The sequence below is a fragment of the Oenanthe melanoleuca genome, chromosome 15, assembly GCF_029582105.1.
Source record: "Oenanthe melanoleuca isolate GR-GAL-2019-014 chromosome 15, OMel1.0, whole genome shotgun sequence".
Taxonomy (NCBI): Eukaryota; Metazoa; Chordata; class Aves; order Passeriformes; family Muscicapidae; genus Oenanthe; species Oenanthe melanoleuca.
In genome coordinates this window covers 1,511,087-1,532,210 of record NC_079349.1, presented here as the reverse complement: position 1 = coordinate 1,532,210, position 21,124 = coordinate 1,511,087, and the positions used below count along the sequence as shown (strand labels likewise).

The 21,124-nt window shown below is 49.3% G+C and overlaps 1 protein-coding gene across 1 annotated transcript in view; it reads left to right on the top strand.

Moving 5' to 3' along the window:
* Positions 1 to 4,249: 4,249 nt before the first annotated feature.
* Positions 4,250 to 21,124, top strand: part of LOC130259887 (transmembrane protein 132B-like) — a 204,352-nt gene continuing 187,477 nt past the window's right edge. The window contains exon 1 of the mRNA XM_056504668.1: positions 4,250 to 4,443. Coding sequence (XP_056360643.1) covers positions 4,359 to 4,443 — 85 coding nt within the window. The 5' untranslated portion in view covers positions 4,250 to 4,358. The remainder of the gene's footprint in view (positions 4,444 to 21,124) is intronic.

Here is a 21,124-nt window from a genome sequence, read left to right as displayed (position 1 = left end):
TTTTGTGCTGTGCGGAGCTCCAGGGTTACTCGAGCTCCTTATTCCCTCCAGGAAATCAGGGTTTAAACACAGCTCGGGATCCAGCCCCCATCCTCACCTCCCCCAACTCCCAGCTGGGGTTTTACCTCCTGGTACCTTAAGACATCCTCAAAATTCTCATTCTTTCTGTTCTCCTGGGGGCATTCCCGAAACCTCCCATCCTTTGACATGTGAGCGATGTGAAAATCAACAGCTTTCTGTAACGCCGCAAAGTCTTTCAAGCCTTTCCCAACACAGGTTGCCTCTGAGTGCAAAGTCACGCCAGCACAAAGGAAGTGTGGCAACATCCCACCGGAATAACTCAAAAAGAAAATCTCCTTTGGGAGAGGAATTATTTTGAGGATCACAAATGGGAGCCCCAGATTACGGCACCGCGGGCGGCTCTGCTGTCTGGGCGTTGTCTCCTCACGGAGCTTTGGATGCTCTCGCACCAGGAGGAAACTGGGAGTGACAAGCCGTGCTGTAAGCCAGCTAAGGAGCTTGGAAACGGCTCAGCAGCGAGATGGAAAGCAGAAACCGCCAGCACGAATTGTGCAAATTCAGTCAAGGAGCACTCATCGTCCTGTTGCTTCCATCAGGAAGCTGCACTCTGTCGGTTCTCTATTATTTTGTTGTTTTACCTGCAATTTTTACTCTTTTTGTATTTTTTCAGGCCTCCTCTTTTAGCCTCAGTGAGCTCTTGTGATCAGCTGGGTCTCCAAGGGGTTTGCTCCCCAAAACACCTCAGCACCCCCAGTAGCCCCTGCCATAGCTGCTGTGCCACAAGGCACTTTCTGACCTGGAAAATCCCCAATTCTGGTGCATTTTTCCCGTGATATCTTCCCTTTTACCTGTTGGTTTGTGCACAGTCCCTCGTGTCCAGCCCAAAGCTCTCAAAGGAATTTATTGCTGTTTGTATTTGGTTTTGTTGTGGTTTGTTTTCTCTCAACACAAACGAGGAAAGCTGTGGGAAGGAGAGAGGGCACTGCCAAGCAACCTTCCCACAGTCTGCAGACACCACTTAATTCATGTTTCCACTTCATTTGTACAGAATATTACCTTTCATTAAAAAGCAGTAAAGGCATTAAAGCATTTTGTAGGGGATGGAGAAGACCTTACAGCTTTATTAGGCTGGGTGATAATGGATCACTGCAGCTTTGCTATCCATCCCAAGCACCAGTTTGGGAAGTAATTTTTGGAATAACCAGACTAGTCCTGCATGGAAGGAATGGGGTGGGGGGTGAGCACCTCTGAGCCATGCACCTGGATCTCTGCACGTGGGATCTTTGTCAGCCTGCAAGATTCCTCACTTTGGATTTTCTTTCACATGTTGGATATAAAATCCCACTTTAAAAAGTGCAGCAGTGATGGATTGAAGTTGAAATGCTTCCCAGTGCTGCCCTAAAGGTGAGGTGAGGCCCTTGCTGTGTGCAGGGTTTGGGCTGATGAGTGGGACAGGTGTACCCCAGCTGAGGGTCAGTGCTGGGCTTGAGCTGCACAAAATAATTGTTTCTTATTTCCCTGTGTGCCCCATAACTCCCCTGAGCACTGCTGCTGTGCCCAGGGAATGCAGCTGGGCTCACACACAGCTTTGGATGCTCACACCTTTGCACATTTCTTCCACAGTGACCCTGCCAGGGCCTGGGGCAGCCCCTGCACCTCCAGCTGGAAAACCCAACATCCCCCCACTCTCCCCAGGAAAGAAATGGGATGTCTAAAGCAGCTGATTCCCTTATTTTGGACCACTGGATTTCCACTAGCAGCTGAACTTCCTGTATTTTATTAGATCAAGTACTGAGGGCAGACAGCAAGATGCTCTTCATTACTGCCTTTTATTCCTTTTATATACTTATTTATCAGTTTTATCTTCTTCAAGGAACCCAAATCTTTGGGTTTTGTTTTTTCCCCACATCTGAGGTTGATTCCCATGTTCTCTCTCAGTGCTGTACCTTTCCCTACACAGGAGATAAGCGTTTATTCACGTTCATGTTTGTGCGGAGTGGTAAAATATTAGAGCTAAATTTTTTATGACATTCCTAGGAGTGGTTATGGAGCAAACAAGATTACAGCAAGTACCACAGAAAAGCTTGTTTATGCAGGGAGGGGAAAATAAAAAAAAAATCAAACTCGGAGACGTGTTTGCAAAGCTGCGGGAGAGCCCGGGGGAGGGGTTAGTGCTCCCTCTCCTTTTGTTTGCCCGTCTCGCTGCTTTTCCTGCGATCGCTCCCGAATTAGGGCAGCGATTGGAGCGGAATTCCAGGGCAGCAGCGGGACTCTGGCATTCCAGGGGAGGGGACACAGGCAGTGCCTGGCTCCAGAGGCCAAGCGCCACGGATTTTGGGATGCCCTCAGTCACTTTTGGGGATGCTCTCAGTTTTTGGGACGTTCTCACAGTCAGTTTTTGGGATGGTCTCAGTCAGTTTCTGTGATGCTCTCAGTCAGTTTTTGGGATGCTCTCTCAGTCAGTTTTTGGGGTGTTCTCATTTTTTGGGATGTTCTCAGTCAGGTTTTGGGATACTCTCTGTTAGTTTTTGGGATGTTGTCAGTCAGTTTTTGGGGCGCTCTCAGTCAGTTTTTGGGATGTTGTCAGTCAGTTTTTGGGACGCTCTCGGTCTGTTTTTGGGATGCTCACAGTCAGTTTTTGGGATGTTGTCGGTCAGTTTTTGGGACGCTCACAGGCAGTTTTTGGGACGCTCTCGGTCAGTTTTTGGGATGTTCACAGTCAGTTTTTGGGACGCTCTCGGTCAGTTTTTGGGATGCTCACAGTCAGTTTTTGGGATGTTGTCGGTCAGTTTTTGGGACGCTCTCGGTCAGTTTTTGGGATGTTCACAGTCAGTTTTTGGGATGCTCTCGGTCAGTTTTTGGGATGTTCACAGTCAGTTTTTGGGATGCTCACAGTCAGTTTTCTTGGATGCTCTCGGTCAGTTTTTGGGATGCTCACAGTCAGTTTTTGGGATGCTCACAGTCAGTTTTTGGGGCGCTCTCGGTCAGTTTTTGGGATGCTCTCGGTCAGTTTTTGGGATGTTCACAGTCAGTTTTTGGGATGCTCACAGTCAGTTTTTGGGGCGCTCTCGGTCAGTTTTTGGGATGCTCACAGTCAGTTTTTGGGATGTTGTCGGTCAGTTTTTGGGACGCTCTCGGTCAGTTTTTGGGATGCTCACAGTCAGTTTTTGGGATGTTCACAGTCAGTTTTTGGGATGCTCACAGTCAGTTTTTGGGATGTTCACAGTCAGTTTTTGGGGCGCTCTCGGTCAGTTTTTGGGATGCTCTCAGTCAGTTTTTGGGATGCTCACAGTCAGTTTTTGGGATGCTCTCGGTCAGTTTTTGGGATGCTCTCGGTCAGTTTTTGGGATGTTCACAGTCAGTTTTTGGGGCGCTCTCGGTCAGTTTTTGGGATGCTCTCAGTCAGTTTTTGGGATGCTCACAGTCAGTTTTTGGGACGCTCTCGGTCAGTTTTTGGGATGTTCACAGTCAGTTTTTGGGATGCTCACAGTCAGTTTTTGGGATGCTCACAGTCAGTTTTTGGGGCGCTCTCGGTCAGTTTTTGGGATGTTCACAGTCAGTTTTTGGGACGCTCTCGGTCAGTTTTTGGGATGCTCACAGTCAGTTTTTGGGGCGCTCTCGGTCAGTTTTTGGGATGCTCACAGTCAGTTTTTGGGATGCTCTCGGTCAGTTTTTGGGATGCTCACAGTCAGTTTTTGGGGCGCTCTCAGTTTTTGGATGCCCTTTGCTCCCCCTGCAGTTCCGCCGGCGGCCGCCAGGGCGCGCGCGCGCTCTTCTCCCGCCGCTCGCGGCCGCCGCGCGCCCCCCCCACCCCCTCAGAGCCCCCCCCCCCCCATTCCGGGACCGGGCCCGGCACCGGCACCGAGCCCAGGGCAACCGGGCCGGGCCAAGGCCAACCGGGCCGAACCGGGCCGGGCCAGGGCCAGGCGGGGCTGCCCTTCCCCTCTCGCCGGGCCGGGCATCGCGCCCCCCCCGCGGCGGCGCCCAGAGGCACCTGCGGGCCCGGCCCCGCTCCCGCTCAGGTGAGCGCGGCGGTGCCGCCCTGCCCGGCCCGGCCCAAATCCGGCTCAAATCCCGGCTCAAATCCCGGCCCAGCCCCGCTGCCCCGGGAGCCGGCGCTGCCGCGGGCGGGGCGCGATGCGGCGGGGGCGGCGGTGAGCGCGGGGCCGGCGGGGGCTCCCCCCGGTTCCCGTTCCCGTTGCCGTTGCCGTTCCCTCCTCCGCCGGACGGAGCGGAGCGGAGCGGGCGGGGAGCGGGGGGAGTGGTTACGGGCTCCGGCGCGACACCCCCGGCCCCCCCGCCCCGCACAGCCGCCCCTCTCCAAATAAATCAGCACCATGACTACTTCTGGGCATGGAACAAAGAGGATGCTCTCCCGGGGCCCCGCGCTGCTCCTGGCGCCGCTGCTGCTCCTGTGCCGAGGTAACCCGGGTCCCGCCGCCGCGACCCCGCCGCCGCGCTTCTGTTTGCTTTCGTTTAGTTTTTATTTATGTGTTTGTTTTCATTTGTGTTTATTTTACACCCGCCCGCTCCCCCGGTTTTATTCACGGCCGTTTCCCCCCCTGCCGCCCTCCTCCCCCGGCGCCCCGCGCAGCGCTGCGGTGGAACGCGCTCCGAGAGTCCCGGCTCGGCCCCGCTGCCCCCCGAGTGTCCCCTGCCCGCCCCCTGCCAGCGCCTTGCTGCCGACCTGGGGGGAAAAAGGGAAACTTTGTGTTTGCAGGAGCTCTGGGGATGGACAGAGGTCGTGGGATTTGGGGTTTCCCACGGGGCGGCCGATCCTTGCTCCTCGCCCTTTCTGGATATCCACGAGCGCGGGTGGGGGGGAAAATGTGCAGGACTTAAACCTTTTCTGTCACAGAATACTTGTGCAACCTTTCTTGCGCTGAATTCCGGGTTTCGGTGGGCAGGAGGGGAGCGGGGTCTGGCCCCAGATTGGGCTCAGGTGGGATTCCCGCATCACGGCCAGCTGCGAGGCAGCGCGCCCGGCCAGGGAGTGAGCCTGGGAGCTGCTCTTCTTCTGTTATTTATTATTTTTTTAAATTTCCTCCAGCTGCATTTGGGAGCTTTTCGGCTCCCAGGTGCAGGTGTTTGCTGGGGAAGGGCTCACCCCAGAGCGCTGCCCCTGGGAAAGTCCTTAGCAGGACTTCACTCTGGGGACGTTCTCATCTGTGCGCTCCCGTGAGCTCCCCGGCAGATGCTGTTCCTAATAAACAGCGGCTGTTAAAGCAAATTAATTAAGGTGCATCCATGCTGAAGTTGCTGGGGGATTTGTTGGGGTTTAGTGCTTCTCGGGACGGTGCTCGCGTTCGGCCGTAGCGTGAAGCTTGGGCTGCTGGGGAAACTTCACGGGGGTTTAGGAATATGCCCGAATGCAAGGATTTTAGGAAAATGAGTGATCCATGCCGGGGTAATTGCAGTAGCCGTCGCTCTTGGGAAGGCGTTGTGGTGAGGAAGTGTTCGAGGAAAGGTTCCTGCAGAAGAGCAGGAGCGATTCGCTGGGAAGGAGGCGTCAGCCTTGGGGACACAAGGAACACGGACAGGTCCTTGCTCTGCTCGCCCCAAAAAGCAGAGCGTGCCCCTGCCCTCCATCCGCCTCCTCGGCTGGGCTGTGGGCACTTGGAAATCCTCTGGAGCCGGACACGGGGTGCAGAGTTTGGGGTGCAGGGCGTGGAAAGTGGGGTGCAGCTTGTGGAGACTGGGGCAGCGAGCACAGGAGCCCCGCGGAACGGTGAATTCTGTGGCACTGCCATGCCCTGTGCAGCTCTTCTATCGAGGAGAGAGGCGCAGTAAAGGAGCAGGTTTCTGGGTTTTTAAAAAAAATCTTTTTTATTTATTGCTTTGACATATTAATGCTAATCTTTTCCCTGATCTTCCCCCCTCCCGTCTCCTCCTGTGTGGGTAGCTACCATGGTGAGATTGGGCTGTGGGTGTAATTCTTCCAGCGCTCTGAGCGCTTAAACATATGGAAACCCACTTTGAAACAGTTTGTGGCTGCAACCCTACCGGCGGATCCCCGCTCAGTGCGCGCGTCAGGAGCTCGCAGCGCTCTCTGAGCTCGAGCTGCGAGCAGAGAACGCGCTCCTTCTCCTCTCTCCCCCTTTCCCCCTCTCTTCTCCTGGCAGTAGCATCCTTGCGCTGTCCCTGCCCCGTCCCGCCCCGGCGCGGACCGCAGCGATGTCTGTGTGTGCACAGGGGTTTTGGGATCATTTGGGATCAGGGAAAAGCTCTCTGGAGGGAGGCAGAGCCCGGGACCGCCTCCCCCCGGGGCTGTGCCGACCCTCCGCGGCTCGCTGTGATCCCGGGGGGTTTCTCCTCTGGACCACAGGGGTTAAGGAGCCGCATCTCTGGGCTGTGGCGGCGGCAGGGACACCTGCGTGAGTCCTGCTGCCATCCCCGCAAAGCTCCCAGCCCGCACACACGGCCGCCTTGGGCTCTTGCCATTTTTCTCTATTTACTCGCCCTCGCTGCCTCCCTTCCCCCTTGGCTCTGGGCAGGCTGCGATGCGCCAGGCTGAGTTTCTCCATCCTCCTCAGGGCGGGTGGCGTTCTCTCTGCCCTGCTGAAGGTGCAATTAAGAGATCACTCTGCCCCGGCTCTCGCTGCTGGCGCACACGGTGCGTGTTTGGCAGCCCAGGGCCGCTCACGCTGAGCCCGAGGATGTCTCCGGCTGGCAGCAGCCCCCGGTTGTTGCTGGCATCCAGGCAGGGTTTGGCCGCCTTCCCCGCTGGCGGCGGCGGAGCTGTCTCCGAGGTGATGTGAATAGGTGTCCTGCGAGCGAGCTGGAGGAGTTACCTGCATGGTTTTGTTTTCCTGCCCGCTGCTGTGTCCCCGCAGGGCGCACGGAGCGCGCTCCCGCAGCCGCGGGATGGATGGATGGATGGATGGATGGGTGGAGGGATGGATGGATGGGTGGAGGGATGGAGGGATGGAGGGATGGATGGATGGGTGGATGCGCTCGGGCTGCATCGGCTGAGCGAGAGGAAGGACCCGCGCTCGCTTTCAGACTCCAGGGGGGCGTGGGTGGAGAGACATTATGCCGATTTTATTGTGTGTCCCTGTATCACTCTGCCTAATATGGAGACACTTTTTATTCAGAGGCTGTTTAGGAACAGAAATGAAAGACTTGTATTATCTACTGCACAATAGATTTGCAGAACATGATCGTACAAACTGTTGAAATGCAGGTTATTTTCCCAGCTCTCAACACTTTATGCAGTTTTACTGTTCAAAGTGATGTGAAGTGGGGGATAGTGGGCTGGGGGAGAGAAGTCTGAAATTATAATAGTGCCTTTTGCTCCAGCATCCATTAGAGTATTTTAGATACCCTGATTTTACTTCCCATCAGCTGCTCTGAAGTCAGTGGAGCTACTCTGGATTTATGGATTGCTGCTGCCATTGGCATTGGGCTCTCTGGGAATGCCCTGCACAGCATTTTTCACTTCAAAATCTCCTGTCACTGGTGCTGCAGCCTCCTTTGTGTACTTGAAATGGAGAAGTCTCACTGGTTTTGGGTTTTGAATATTTTCTTCAGTTTGTGGGGCTGGGTCACAGAACTCTGTTCACCAACACCTGACTCTGGCTGATCAATTGTCTCTTGTGGTTTGAATACCAAAATAGTTACATTTAAATATAAAAAAAATCAATTAAGTGCAATTAATTTGCTGTATTTTATTGCTGGGAATGCTAGTCACTCCCAGCCCTATTATCTCTGTGTTTGAGGCAAGGAGCAGCTGCAGGAGGTCAGAGCAGAGGGTTGCCAAGACTGGGACAGGGTTTGTGCCTCAGGAAGGATTTTTTGGAAGAAGGATGCATTCCTGAGCCAAAGATGGCTCCATTTATTTAATTGCTGTGCTGGGTTTGCCATCATGGGTTTGGTTGCTGTTTGAGCTCAGGCAGCAGTTTGGAAGGCACAGTCCCTGGGCAAGCACTCCCTTGTTTCAAAGTGCCTGGAGAGAGGAGGATTTGGGTTGCACAGGGCTTGAGGCTGTGCAGTGTTTTCCCACTGGTGCCAGTGGGATGGAGATTCCACCCTGCTGACCCCAGGCTGAGTTGGGCTCCTCCTGCCCTTCACCACAGCTCCTCAGAATTGTGTTTTGCTGCTCAGGGGGCCCTTTGCTGAAAGGTGGAGAAAGGGGTATTCTTATTAATACAGCTGGGTTATGGCAACTTGTGCTGCTTGTCCTGGCCTTGGTGGATGATGCTGGTACGAAGAACAGGTTTTGCAGTGATGGAAATTTTGCTTTGTGGGCTGCCTTCACCAAGCCCTATGTCTCATGGAGGTGGCTGCAGACCTGTCCTGTCTCAGAGGAGCAAAGGAGAGGAAAACCAAGCAGAACCAAGCTCTCCTGGCCTTGATAAACCTCCCAGTGAAAGAAAAGCCATCCCACCAAAATAAACACTGTCAGCTCAACAGATTTAATTCACTGAACTTGCTTCCCCATTCTCCTTGCCTAATGTAACTAATGCTGGTCAGTGGCCAGCACTGGTTTGCTGGCACAGCTGTAGCTCAGCCCTGGCTCACTGAGGGGCTGGCACGTGCTGCTTTCCCCACCAGGGCTGTCACCTCCTCACACTGGGTGCCATGTGGGCTGTGAGTTACCACGTGCTGCTCTAGGTGTCGTGGAAGATGCTTTGAGTTCACTCAGCCAGGAGTTTCCCAGCTGGCATTTCAGAGGAAGCAGTTCCCACTGAGGATGGGCAGGCAGGAATTACAAGCAAAGAGATCCCTGGAGACAATCCACAGGAGGAGGATGGGGATTGCTCAGTCTGGCTTTCCCTGGGAATTCCCACTGCCCTCTGATGTAGAGTCTGTGATGGGAAGTGAAGCAAAGGCTGCTGGAGTGTGTGTGGTGCCCGAACTCCTCGTGGAAGGACTTTGCTCTTTGGGCAGTACCTCACAAAACTTGCTGTAGTCTCAGGTGCAAGGGAAATATTAATGCTTTTTCCACACTACCCAAAAATTCTCTTGCAACACACTTTGAGCTTTTTTTTGTTTACATAAATGTTTGTTTCTGACAGTGTTCAGAAAGCTTCATGAATTTATGATGCGCTCCAGATTCAAGCGTACCTTTTCCCTTTTCTTTTTTTCCTTCTTTTTTTTTCCCTCTAAAACCACTCTTTCCTCCCAAATTTTGGTGATGAAATGGCAGGAGGAATGCATATTTCAGCAGGCTATTGAGAGGCAATGTAAACACCATCTCTCATGGAAAATCAGTTTGTTCAAGTTCAAAAGCAGCCCAGTCTCTCCACTTGATCAATTTGCCTGTCACAGGAGATGATTTTAAAAGTGGTGATTATGTCCAATCTTGTCTCTTGCAACTTCAGGCAAGGAGAGAAGATGAAGTGTAGCATTTGCTTTTAACTCTGATTTTTTTTTTTGTGGTGGTGGTAGAGAGAAGCCAAGGGGTGCCCTGAGGGGTGAGGGATAGCCAGGAACAGAGGGGTTTCCACCAGGCTGCTGAGTAAACTAATTGGAAACTGCATGTAAACCAGCCCTGCTCATCTCACCGTGCCTGCACCAGCTGGCCTCAGGAGCTGCTCTGCCCCAGCTCAGGAGATGCAGTGGCAGGAAAGCCTTTCAGCAGCTTTGTCACTAAATCTGGGGTTGGGGGGATGCTGTTGCCACGTCCTCCTGCCTGGGGATGGTGCTGCCATCTGCTAAAGGGCTGTGCAAGGACCATAATTCTGGTTTTGGGGAGGGGATGGTGTGAAACCACCTGTGGGGCAGCTCCAGCTTGGCATTGGTGATGGAAAAAAACAATGGAAAAAAACTCCACAGAGGAAATTCAAACTGGGGCTAAATGGAGAACAGGGATCAAAATCCTCCTCCTGGCCAAGCCAAGGAGCTCAGGAGGCTCCAGAAAGGTTTCCACAGGTGTGTGTGGAGATGGTGCCTCTGGCCAGGCAGCTGCCCCTGTGCCAGCCCATTTATCCACCTTGGCAGAGTTTGGGGGCTGAGGGAGCCCTGGGGGGAAAAGCATTTCTGCTAGAGAGGGGAGAAATGTCATCCTCATTACTCCAGAAATAAAACCTTCCAGAAGGTAAAATGAGAGGTGCACGTACCTTTGGTGTTTTTTTGTTTAGCTTGTATGGAAACATTTCAAAAACAGATGGCAAAGCAGAGATTTATTTCCTGTTAAGTGCAGAGGGCTGGTGCACAGGACCTTATCTGCTTGTGGGCCCTGCAATAAACCTGCCAGCAGGTGATTTAAATCCAGTTTTTCTGATTGGGAGAGTAGTGAAAGGAACAGGGTTTATGTTACTTAGGAATTTTATGGGCAATGTTAGATTTTTAAGATGCAGGAATGATCAGGGCATGGCTCTGTAGCACTGGAGACGTTCATTTCTTTAATAAAGGATCTTCCTGAGTCAGAAAAATGAACCATTTTCCATTATTTAGCAGCTGAGCTGCTGTTTGCATGAGTGACAGATGCAGCTACTTTATATCTCAGTTTAGGAGTTGTTGTCAATTAGCCACAGCTCTTGCTTAGCAGCAAGACTTTCTCCACAATGGGCAAGGAGAGCTGTCTAATGGATGCTGCAGCTCTTGAAACAAACAGTTATGCTGCAGCTTCAAAAAAAAAAGGAAGAAACACACTAAAAATAAGCCAGAGCCCCTGTGCCCTGAAAGGGAGCCCTTGAGCAGATGGAGCAGGTTTCCATGCAACCAGCAGTAATTAGAAACTCACAAAGAGTTGGTAGCTGCTGGCTGGTCTTGGGGCCCAGGTTTTTGGTTGAAAAAGGAGAATATCCCAGATGAGTTTTGGAAGGAGCTGGTCTGGGTGTCTGTGTGGGGAAGGACAGCAGCCACCCAGCCCAGTGCCTCTGTCCCTGACTCTGTGGGGACATTTCAGCAGCCTGAGATGTCACTGGGGGCACTCAGAGCTGGGGGCAGCAGGGACTAATAACCCAGGTCTGATTGTCTTGGAGTGCAGAGAGGGCACAACAGAGTGAAACAGGCCTTTAAAAGGCTGTCAGAGGCACCCAGAGAGGATGCAAAGCTCTCTCAGGGCAAGCTCAGCCTCTCCAAATCACGGGAATTAGAGCTGGAGAAGCTGGCAGATAAAGTGCCTTTGCCATCCCTGGTGGTTGGGTACAGCCTGTTCTGAGCATGGCTGGTTTTCAGAGCAGGACTTCTGCTGCTTCCTTGGCACACAGCTTGGCAGCCCATCAGACCTGCATTCCGCCTACACTTCTCCTTCTTCGCCTCATTCCATCATTTCTTGGATGACCTGAGCTCCCAACTTTCCACCCTAGCACCCATCCAAAGCCAAATCTATTAAATGGGGACAAATGGTTAAACAGTGAGTGGGAGATGCTCAAAAAAAGGAGCTGGGTCTGGTGTGTAAATAGCCAGCATGTAAATACATTTACAGCTGGAGGTTATTTGGAGAAGAGAGGGCAAGGGCTTGAAGCACACATGGTGATGAGCCATAGATTATGCTCTGAGAGCACTCAGAAGGCAGTTACAGTCACACTATCTAATTCATCTCCCACTAAGACATTCTGCTCCAAGGTGTTTGGAAATAATGGAGTAGCTTAGATACTAACATTATTAAATCCTCATCTCTGACAGCTAGGAGAATTAATATACAAAGTTTTCTTCCTTTTTTTTTTTTTTTTTTTTTTAAATGCAGCACAGTTACTCATTTTGGGTCTTTTGTGTAGTAGTAGCCCACTGAAAGTTATTAACATGAATATTGGTGCAAAGAAGGCTCAGCTCCATTAAAGAGGAGAAACAAGCAAGAGATAAACAGAAGATAGCATGAATTTTATTGCAGTTGAGACATTTTTTTTCTTTTCAAATATTAATCATTTATCATTAACTCACCTGTAGATCTCAAAGGGCTTTAGGGAAAAAAGTGGGTTCCATCAAAGCCATTGTCTGTCCTCTCCATCATCCCTCTGCTGGCAGGGAGAGCAGAGCTGCTGGGTGAAGCTGGGCCCTGGGGTTATTATCCTGATGGTTTTTGCTGCTGCTCTTTGGGGAGTGGGGCTCACCTTGGGCAGGGGTTGCTTGCTGAGGTTTGTTAGCCCAGGTGTGCTGGGCACTGTCTCCTCCCCCACATCTCAGCCCTGGCTTGTTTTGGTGCCTGAGCCCCTTGGCACCCCCAGGATCCATCCCAGGCAGTGCTGGGCTCTCTGTAAGGGAGCTCTGTCTGCCCCAGGGTTGGCACTTCTTGGTTCTTCTGCTGTGTTGGATTTGCACCAGCCCATTGCAATTTTTATGGGAAGCTGTAAGCAGAAATGAGGAGATGGAATGGTTGTTCTTTATTGCTAAAACACAGAGGACAGCCCAGAGGGTGGTGCCCATCTCATCACCTCCTTGGTGTGATGAAACTGGACCGTGGGGATTGGGAGCATCTTTCCAGGGACTGCACTGAGGAGCTGCTCTTCTTTTAAACCCCAAATGTCCATTATTGGTTAAAATAAGGTTGTGCACCTTATTTCACTTATTAAGTGTCATAATGAGGTTATTGGAGTCTGGTGTAAGCCCTGGGGAACAAGTGTCAGCTCCTGGGTACAGCTTCAGCTGTGTCTTCTCCAGAGTTGAAGCCTGTCCCTCCCTTTCTCTGAGCACACTGCAGCCCAAGACATGAAATGTGTCAGAAGGTTTTATTGCATGGGGAAGGCCAAAGGGCAGTCACTGCTGTGGTTCCTGCACCAACCACCAAACTCTCAGGTGGTTCCCCAAAGTGCCCCAGGCCCTCCCAGGGCTGAGAGCTGGAGCAGCCCAGCTCTAACACACACCTGCCAAAATTCTCATCCCTTAGATATGGGAGTTGTATCTCACTCCAGTCAGTCTCTGGGACTTCTCCATGTGAGTTATTATCTCCAGAGCAGAGTTATCTCCCTCAATGGCAGTCTCCTATTGGAAATGATCTCTTTCAGCAGGGCCCTTGCATTTATTTACTGCACAGCTTCTCCCATTAGTGTAATCATTGCTCCTTGGATTGGGTTTGAATTCAGAGCATCCCACTGTGGTACTTAAAGAATTAATTACAGTGATGAAAGAATTCCTCTAAAGACTTCTATGAATTGGTCTGGTTGAAGTGTTGTAGCTTTGCTTCAATTGGTGCAGCTCTTGTCAGAGGATGGTGAGAAAATGCATGGGTCAGTGATTTAGATGAGGCAAATTACGTTAGAAAAATTGATTTGATTTAGAAAGTGAGCTTTCAGATCACAGGGAATTGCCTGCTTCTTTCTCTGCCGTGCTGATTCTCCCTAAAGATGAGCAGAGGCAGATAATTCAGGGTTAAAGTAAGTGGCTCTTGTAAAAGGTTTGTCAGAGAGCAGAGGAGAGATGGGCTGACACACATCTTTAGATAAACCATTATTGACCCATACATTGCTATCTGTGCATCAGCTGCAGCTACAGACAGATGGGGATGCTTATAAACACACTCAGGCACTTCATGTGGTTTGCTAAAGAATCGAGCCCTTGTTTTTAGGTTTGGCTTTTCCTCTTTCTCTCCCCAGAAATGGTTTTTCCATGCAGCATACCTCCAGAGCTGGCACAGATCTGGGAGTGTGTGCAGTGTGGCTGCCTGGCTCTGTGCTTAGTCATTCCTGGGGCTGGCAGTTTGCTTTTCCCGAGGTTTTTCACTTCCTCGGATCAAACTGAGTGTTTCCTCCTCCCGTCCCTCGCCTTCCTCTTAAAGGGGCTGAGTCCCTGCGTGGGGTGATGCCCAGCGGGTCGGGCAGTGTCCCTCGGGGCATCCTTCCCAAAAAGCACCTTTGGAATGGGCAGTTCCCTCCCCCGAGCTCCTCTCCCGGCCAGCTGTGTTTTCCCAGTGGGATTGGTGGCTTGTGAATGCACAGGCTGCTGGCCAGGGACCCACATTGTTCTGACAGCTCCTGAGTGCCTTTGAAGGGCAGCAGGGATGGAGCTGGCAGCGTTTCATTTGCACTTGGGAAAATCTGCCTTTAAAAAAAAGAGTTAAGGAGGTGACTTTAGCCCAGCAGTGCTTTTTGTTTCTTTCTCACCTTGCAGAACCCTCCACACTGCAGGTTGAGACACCTCATTTTGGTCTGTCTAGCACTGGTGGTATTTGTCTCCATCACTTACCAAATTCCATGGCATGAAAACCCAGGGGCTCTGCTGAATGTGCCATTCCCTGTCCCCAGGGTGGGCACAGAGAGGGGCAGAGCCCGTGTGGCAGCCACACACAGGGCTGTGTGCCCATCCCTGGGCTTGCAGAGAGCCTTTCCTCAGGCTGGCAAGTGAGATGAAAGTGCAAGGAGAGAAATGATGCTGGGGAGAGCTGGAGCCTCCCGCCAGCAACCGAATTCCAGGCTGCAAAAAGAAGTTGCAAAAGTAGCAATCCATCTGTCCACTTAGTGGGAGAAGCCTAAGATCATTTCACAGTAATCAGCCCCCTGGTGTTCAAAAAAAAACCCAACCAAAAATACTGCAGGTTTCTGCTTTACTGTGGGTAACTGGTAAATTCCAAAGCAAATTAATGTTCTCAGAGGCCGTGGGGCTTCGTTTTTTTTTCCCTCTTTTTGACAAGTAGGGGTTGTATCAAGTTAAAAATTACATAAGAAACAATAGACTCACTTTGCTTTTTTAGGTAACTGTTTTTGCCATGCATTTCAGACATCTCTGTCCTCACTGAGCCTCTCTGGTTAACTAGCAGCAGAGTTATTGACTAGTGGGGGTTTTTCTGCAGGGTCACCATCACTGATCCTGCAGTGGAACATTCCCAAGGTGATGCTAAAGCTGCTTGGCTGGATCAGTGTCTCCATTAAAAGCCACAATATTCAGGGATTTTAATTTGGTTGTAAAAACCTGCTCCAGGCACTACAAAATTTGTGTTTGTTTATTTATTTATTGTAATCTCATTTTAATCCTTCCTTTTCCTTTAACTGTGAGGGCACAGAGCAAACAGTCTCCAGAGATAGTTCTTGCTTATGTGAATTGAGAAGCACTGAGCTGCTGAAGATCACTGATCTCTGCCTCTGGAAATGTTCATTCAGATTAAAGGAGAGGTGCCAAACAGGGGAGTTTGAATATGCCAAGCTTGAAGGTGTCCATGAGGAGCCTTTCTTGCAAGACATCACTGGACTGATTTACCAAAATAAGAGTGTCTGTCTCATACTGATACTCAATGTGAGGGACAAAAGTCTCTGTAACAATTCAGAGTTAGGAAGTGTGTGTTTTTGTGAGGTAACCCTCTAATACACTGCAAAATCACAGGTGATCACAGAGTCTGTTTATTGACAAAGGAATCAAACAAATACATATTTATAATAACAGCCCCTCCCATCCCCCCTTCCTATGGTAATCAGCTTGAATGGCTGTTAAGCATTGATTGGCTTCTTAAATTCAGTCTGGGGTCGTTTTTGTGGGGAGGGGTCTTAAAAGGAGGAAGTAAGGTGAGTCTTCCTCACCCTGAGCTCTTGACCTTTTCTGTCACTGATAATACCAATGATTTCTGGGGACAGTCCAGTTTTTCACAGAATGGGTTTCTGGTTGCATTGTGTCTGCTCACTGGTTTTGTCTTTTCCCACTGTAAGCCCAGCTGAGCAAAACTAAAATAACAGACAATCAATTATTTAAGTTTCAGATAACTACCTCAAGTCCAGTTTTCTTTCTAACTTTTAATTATTTTCAGCAAGGTCTATCTATCCACTTGCTTTTTAATTAATTCTAGTAAATAACTAACTTCTAACTAAAATCCTAATTTTTCTAAGATTAGTGTTTCAGGACAAAGATGTTGAGGTGATGCCAGGTGTGGGTGGCACATCCCCACAGCCCCTGGGGGATGTCCCTGCTGTCCCCAGCCAAGGCTGCAGCCACCTGTGGCTTTTTGGGTGGCTGGGGCTGCACCTGAGCACACGAGTGAGGCACAGCAGGACTTTGCTGTGCCACCAGAGCTGCTGAATGGCAGCAGATACTTTGCTGCTACACACCAAAGTGTAATTAAAATTTGCCATCCTGATTAGATGAAGCATTTAAATTAATTTGCAAAAATTTTTTTTTTTCACCCTGTATTGTGTAATTAGCGACATATGAAGCTTACATTAGCTCAGTTAAAAGTTGTAATAATTAATTTGCACATCAAGGCCTCCCCATGAATCAACAGAGAGCTCTCTGTTAAGTGTGGCCACTCCTTCCTTGCCTCTAAGCTGGGGGTGATGCATCCTAGAGCTGACCATGCAGCTGGGAGCACTTAAAAGTCATAAAATATATAAAATACACTAAACATTGTTTTAAACATTGTTTTAAAGTGTTTCAGCCAAACTCTGTTTGTTTTTACCAGGTTAATCTGTGATTAGCATTAGTTTTGCCTGAAGGCTTTGTAAGTCAGAGTGGAGCTCTAACTGGTAAAGAACTTTGTTCAAGCAAGCCAAACCCAACAAGAAAACTACTATAAGCTAATTATAATGAATGTCTTCTTTCTTTCTTATCTAGTCATAATATTGTCTTTCTTTCCACCTTCTGCTGAGCTGTGAAAATATTCTGCAAAATGATATTTTTTGAGTAGATGGAAAAGTACACCCCTGTCAACAATATTTTTCTATTGTTCATCAGAGACAGGCTTCATAACAGAAAAGATCTGTGCAGGAAAAGTACATCAGCTGCAAACAGTTTATTCAAAGTCATCTCAAATAACAGAGAGAGTTTCTGAGTTCCTGCTCCAGTTGAAATGCAAAATGCAGCTTCTAATATTTCAGCAACATGAAAGGTGCAGGTCATAATAATGCATTGCCATTTTCACAAAAGATGGGTTTTCTATGAAAGCTTCCAGTGGGGAAAGGTCTGGAGGAGTCAAAATATTTCCATCTTTAAGTTCCTGGGTGAGGTGCCATCTCCTTCCCTGGGCACTGTGGGGGCAGAGTGGAAAATGAGTTCCCACCTTGTCTGTTCATGCTCCTGCCTGTGCACCTGGCTGCTCTGGTTTAAGTTGGTGGGGTGTTAAATGTTTCACTTTTCCAACCATCAATTTCAATTGAATTTCATAAGCCATTAAAGTTCTCTGCTGCTTTCTTTGCTCTTCCAGTTATGTGAGCTCCAGCCATTTAGCTGTGGGTCCTGAGGCATGATTGCTCTGTGAAGCAGCAAAAGTAAATTGGTTCCTGATGTAAAATCTTCTTTTATATATGTGTGTTATTTTTTTTTTTTTATCTCTCTAAGTCACTGTGAGTGGGAATCTTCAAACTTGGATTTTTCTGGATCCCCCCCACAGCATCTTTTTAAAAGCTTTTGTGCCTAGCTTGAATGGCAAAGACTTATAGAGGAAGAGGGTTTTTTTGTTGTTTATATATTTATCTTTAGAATCATGGTGGAAAGACTGGACTGGGGTTTTGGGTTTTCTCCCTGCAGAAATGTTTATGAAGATGATAGTTATTTGGATCAAAAGAGATCTTTTGGCAGTCCTCTGACTTTGATTCAGTACTGGCAGTGCAACAAATAATGAAAAAGCAATAATTTCCCCTTCTCCCACTTTTATTCTCAGGATAAATGAATGGTTAAGATCTCTGTGCTCTAAAATAATTGCTCATGGCTTTTACAGAAAAAATGAAAATCCATAACACTCACCCTTTAAATAGATGATTTGATCTTTCCTGTTGGTTTGTGTTTTGAACTATTGAGTGTCTTTGCTGCCAGTGAGACTAAACTGGACAAAGCTGATGTGCAGGCTTTGCAGACTGAGTCTGTGGGATGGAAAACTGGATAAGTAATTGCACCACTTTGGGAAGCAGCTCCCATGGTGGGAGATGAGCAGGGGGATGAAGCAGGGCCTTGCTGTCAAGGTCCACTTTTTGCACAGCACAAAGTTAAAGAACCTGACAGAACACAGAATGAATGGGGAAAAAGCATAACTTTAATTTGCCATGTGGTTTTAAAGCAATTCCTAAAGTGTGAGTGAGTGCTGGGACCTGCTGGGCAGTTCAGTGTGTTCCTGCTCCAGCTGCCTGGGGCTCCATGAACAGACAGAGGTGTCCACCAGAGCTCTGCCAGGATTTCTCTTCTTTTCTTTCCTTGCCTGTATGGCAGTGCATGTGAGGATGAACTGCTGTATGTCACATATTCCCTCCCCTAGCAGCCAAAAACCTTCCTGGAGCACGAACCTCCCATCCTTTCCAGCAAAGCCAGGCAGAAAAGATTAGCCTGGGCCTGTACTCTTTATTTGGGAATAACTGCATCTCTCCTTTTTTTGTTTTTAAATCCTGCTAATTGGTGCTCTCAGCCTCAGCTCCAGCTTAATGAAGGCTGCTGTCTGGGAATCATCACAAACAGTTATGGAAATGCATTTAAATGCTTAAATCTGTTGTACTTTTCTCTTTATGGGTTTATTCTTTCAAAAGCATAACCATGCCCAGGGTCCCTCCATGATTTATTTCCATGAGCCCTGTGCTGGGGCTGTGGCACCTGTGCAGCACAGAGGGTACAGGGGAGGTTTGTGCTGAGGGATTTTTGGTCTGTCTGCTCCAGATGGGGCCTTGAGAGACTCCCAGCTTCCCTCCTGCCCAGGGCAGAGCAGCCCTGCTCCTCTGACCTGCCCAGCTCCAGCACCATTCACACAAACCCTGTTAAATGAGCAGAGCTGCTGCACCCCTTGTGTCAGTCTGTCTGGCAGTCAGTGCAGTCTGTCCCTCTGCTCCTCTCAGTGAGAACTCTGCACTTGCACAGGTTTAGGCTAAAGGCAAAGGTCTCTTGGGGGGTTTTCCCATCGTGGCTGTAGCTGTAGCCACACATTCTCCAGCTTTGGACAGGTGTGAGCCAGCTGGGCCTGGGAGGGATCTGGATGAGGGTTTGTGGTTTCTCCAGAGGCAGAGGAGCAGCATCCAGTAAAACAAGTGCTTGTGCTCAAAGAACAACGTGGGGTGTTGTTTATTTGTGCTCTGGTTAGAGGGGAGATGCAAGTGGTCTAATTCCTGCATTTTGAGAGCAGCATTCAGCCTGTGTGATGGACAGGGAAGATGAGAGGAGACTGCTACAAGCCAAAAGCAGCAAACCCATGGAGCAGAGCTAGAGACAGCTTTAAAGCTATGAACATAATTACCCCAGGAGCCTGCCAAGGAACCAGATGCTGGAAATGAAAGAATAACTTCCATGGCTTGGCATCTGTCTGCCATCCAGGGAGAGCACGAGATGCAGGGCTGGGAAATGTTCCTCCAGTTGCAAAATGGGTACCTTCAAAAATATTTAGTATAAACAGGAATTTTTGTGTGGAGGAGAGTGAGCCTGTTGGAAAGGAGAGAGGTCAATGTGCTTGTCCTGTGGGCAGTCTGTGTTCTGCAGGTTTGGTGTCACTGTTATGTGGTTGGTTGGCTGTTGGGAAGGTCTGGGTGCTGTGGCAGCTTAAGCAGGTGGTGATAAATGAGGAAGATGTGACTGGGCTGAATTCTGAACCTTTGGGGAGCCATTTGTGCCCAGAACCCTACAGAGCACTCTTATTTTCCATGCATGGATGAGCTCAGTTGATATTTAAAATAAGTGGCGGCATGTGACTTGTCTGAGGTCAGGTCACTCTTGGCAGTGCTCTAGTTTCAAAAAACCAAACTAGAAAGTTCCTGCTATTTCTCTCCCCAATTTATTTTTACAATTACTGTTAAAATAATTGCAGTCCTAGCAAAGGTAAACAGCTGGGTTCGACATAATCAGTACATAAACAATATCCATCATTTATGTGGTATAAAACCTCTGCTACACAGCAGATTCCTGAGGCTGCATCCTAGGGGGAAAATAGAAAACCTTTATGGGAAGGGGAGCAGAAAATCAGCTGGGCTTCTCATGGATTGAGTGCATGTGGATAACAGCAGTGGTGCAGTCTCCTTCCTGCACCAAACCCCCCAGGAAAAGGTGGTGATAACAGAGCTGCACATGGGGCATCTCCAGAGCCAAGCCAGTGCTGCAGAAACAAAACTTGCCCCTCCCAGCTGGGAAATAAAGGCAGGGAGCAGTGGTGAGAGGGTATGGGGCAGTTCATGGATTCCAGGACAGCAGGGTTTTCAAGCCAGGCAGAGGAAGAGGAGCTTTGCTCATGGGTTAGAGATTTTTTTATTGTTTTATTAACTTTATTTTTTATTCTTATTTGGTTCTAAGTAGTGGAAAATCAATGAGATGGACTTGGGAGTGGGATGGAGGGTTTGGGAGTGGGGGACACCACCAGCATCCCAAGGGCCTGGCAGGGAGCAGGGAGGAACCTGGAGGTGACTGGGGTGAGCTCAGCTGCTGCCTGTGCACACTCCAAACCTGCTGCATGTGCATCTTTCTATGCAGCTGGGGCTGTTCTGCCTCAAAATAACAAACCTTTTGTGCAAGCAGGAGTTGGGGGAGGCCTCTGCACTGCTGCAGCCTGGGGACACAGTCATGTGCAAGTCAGAGAGCCACATCTTGTTGAGTGCTGAGTGACTCTGTTATGAATATAATAAACCAGAGGAACACACTGCACGACAGTCTGCAGCGAGAATCCAGGGGATTGTTTTAACCAAAGCACATCAAATCTTCCTGGCTCCTGAAAATTGCACCCTGGAGGTATGGGCTGCAGGGTAGGAGGGGTAGGAACATTTACCAAGGGTTTGTTGGAATTTTTATGCATATCATGGTCTCCAGAGCAGTGCTTTGCTGGCTGGGGTTTTAGATCTTCCCACCACTGTAGTTAAGTTCCTCAGACATGATAAGAAGGAAGAACATTCTCCCTCTCTTTTTTTATTTTTTTCTCCCTTCATTCTCTATTTTCAAGATGAAATTTTCTCTGCTGTAGCACTGATACAAGACCTTTTCTTCAGATGTATTATATGAAAACATGCTGTCATCCTGTCTGAAAGCTGTGAAGTGTGTGCATGTGAATGCATATTCTATATACTCAGGCACACACTATACAGAGATACATGTGTGTACACACAGGGTTCTCTCTCTCTCTGATAAAATAGGCCTTTCTCATCTTTTTAACCAAAACTGAGTGTTGTTAGTTGATGGAAGATAAAATTCTCACCAGGGTCCCTCGATGGGCTCACAGCTGGGATTGATGCCAGGGTGAGGGCACTGCTCCCCTGCACCCCTGACTGGGATTTTGGTCACTGGGTGTGTGGGTAGGTTCACCAAACCCTTGGGGGAGACCTGGGGCTGATCCCCTCCAGGTATTCTGTAT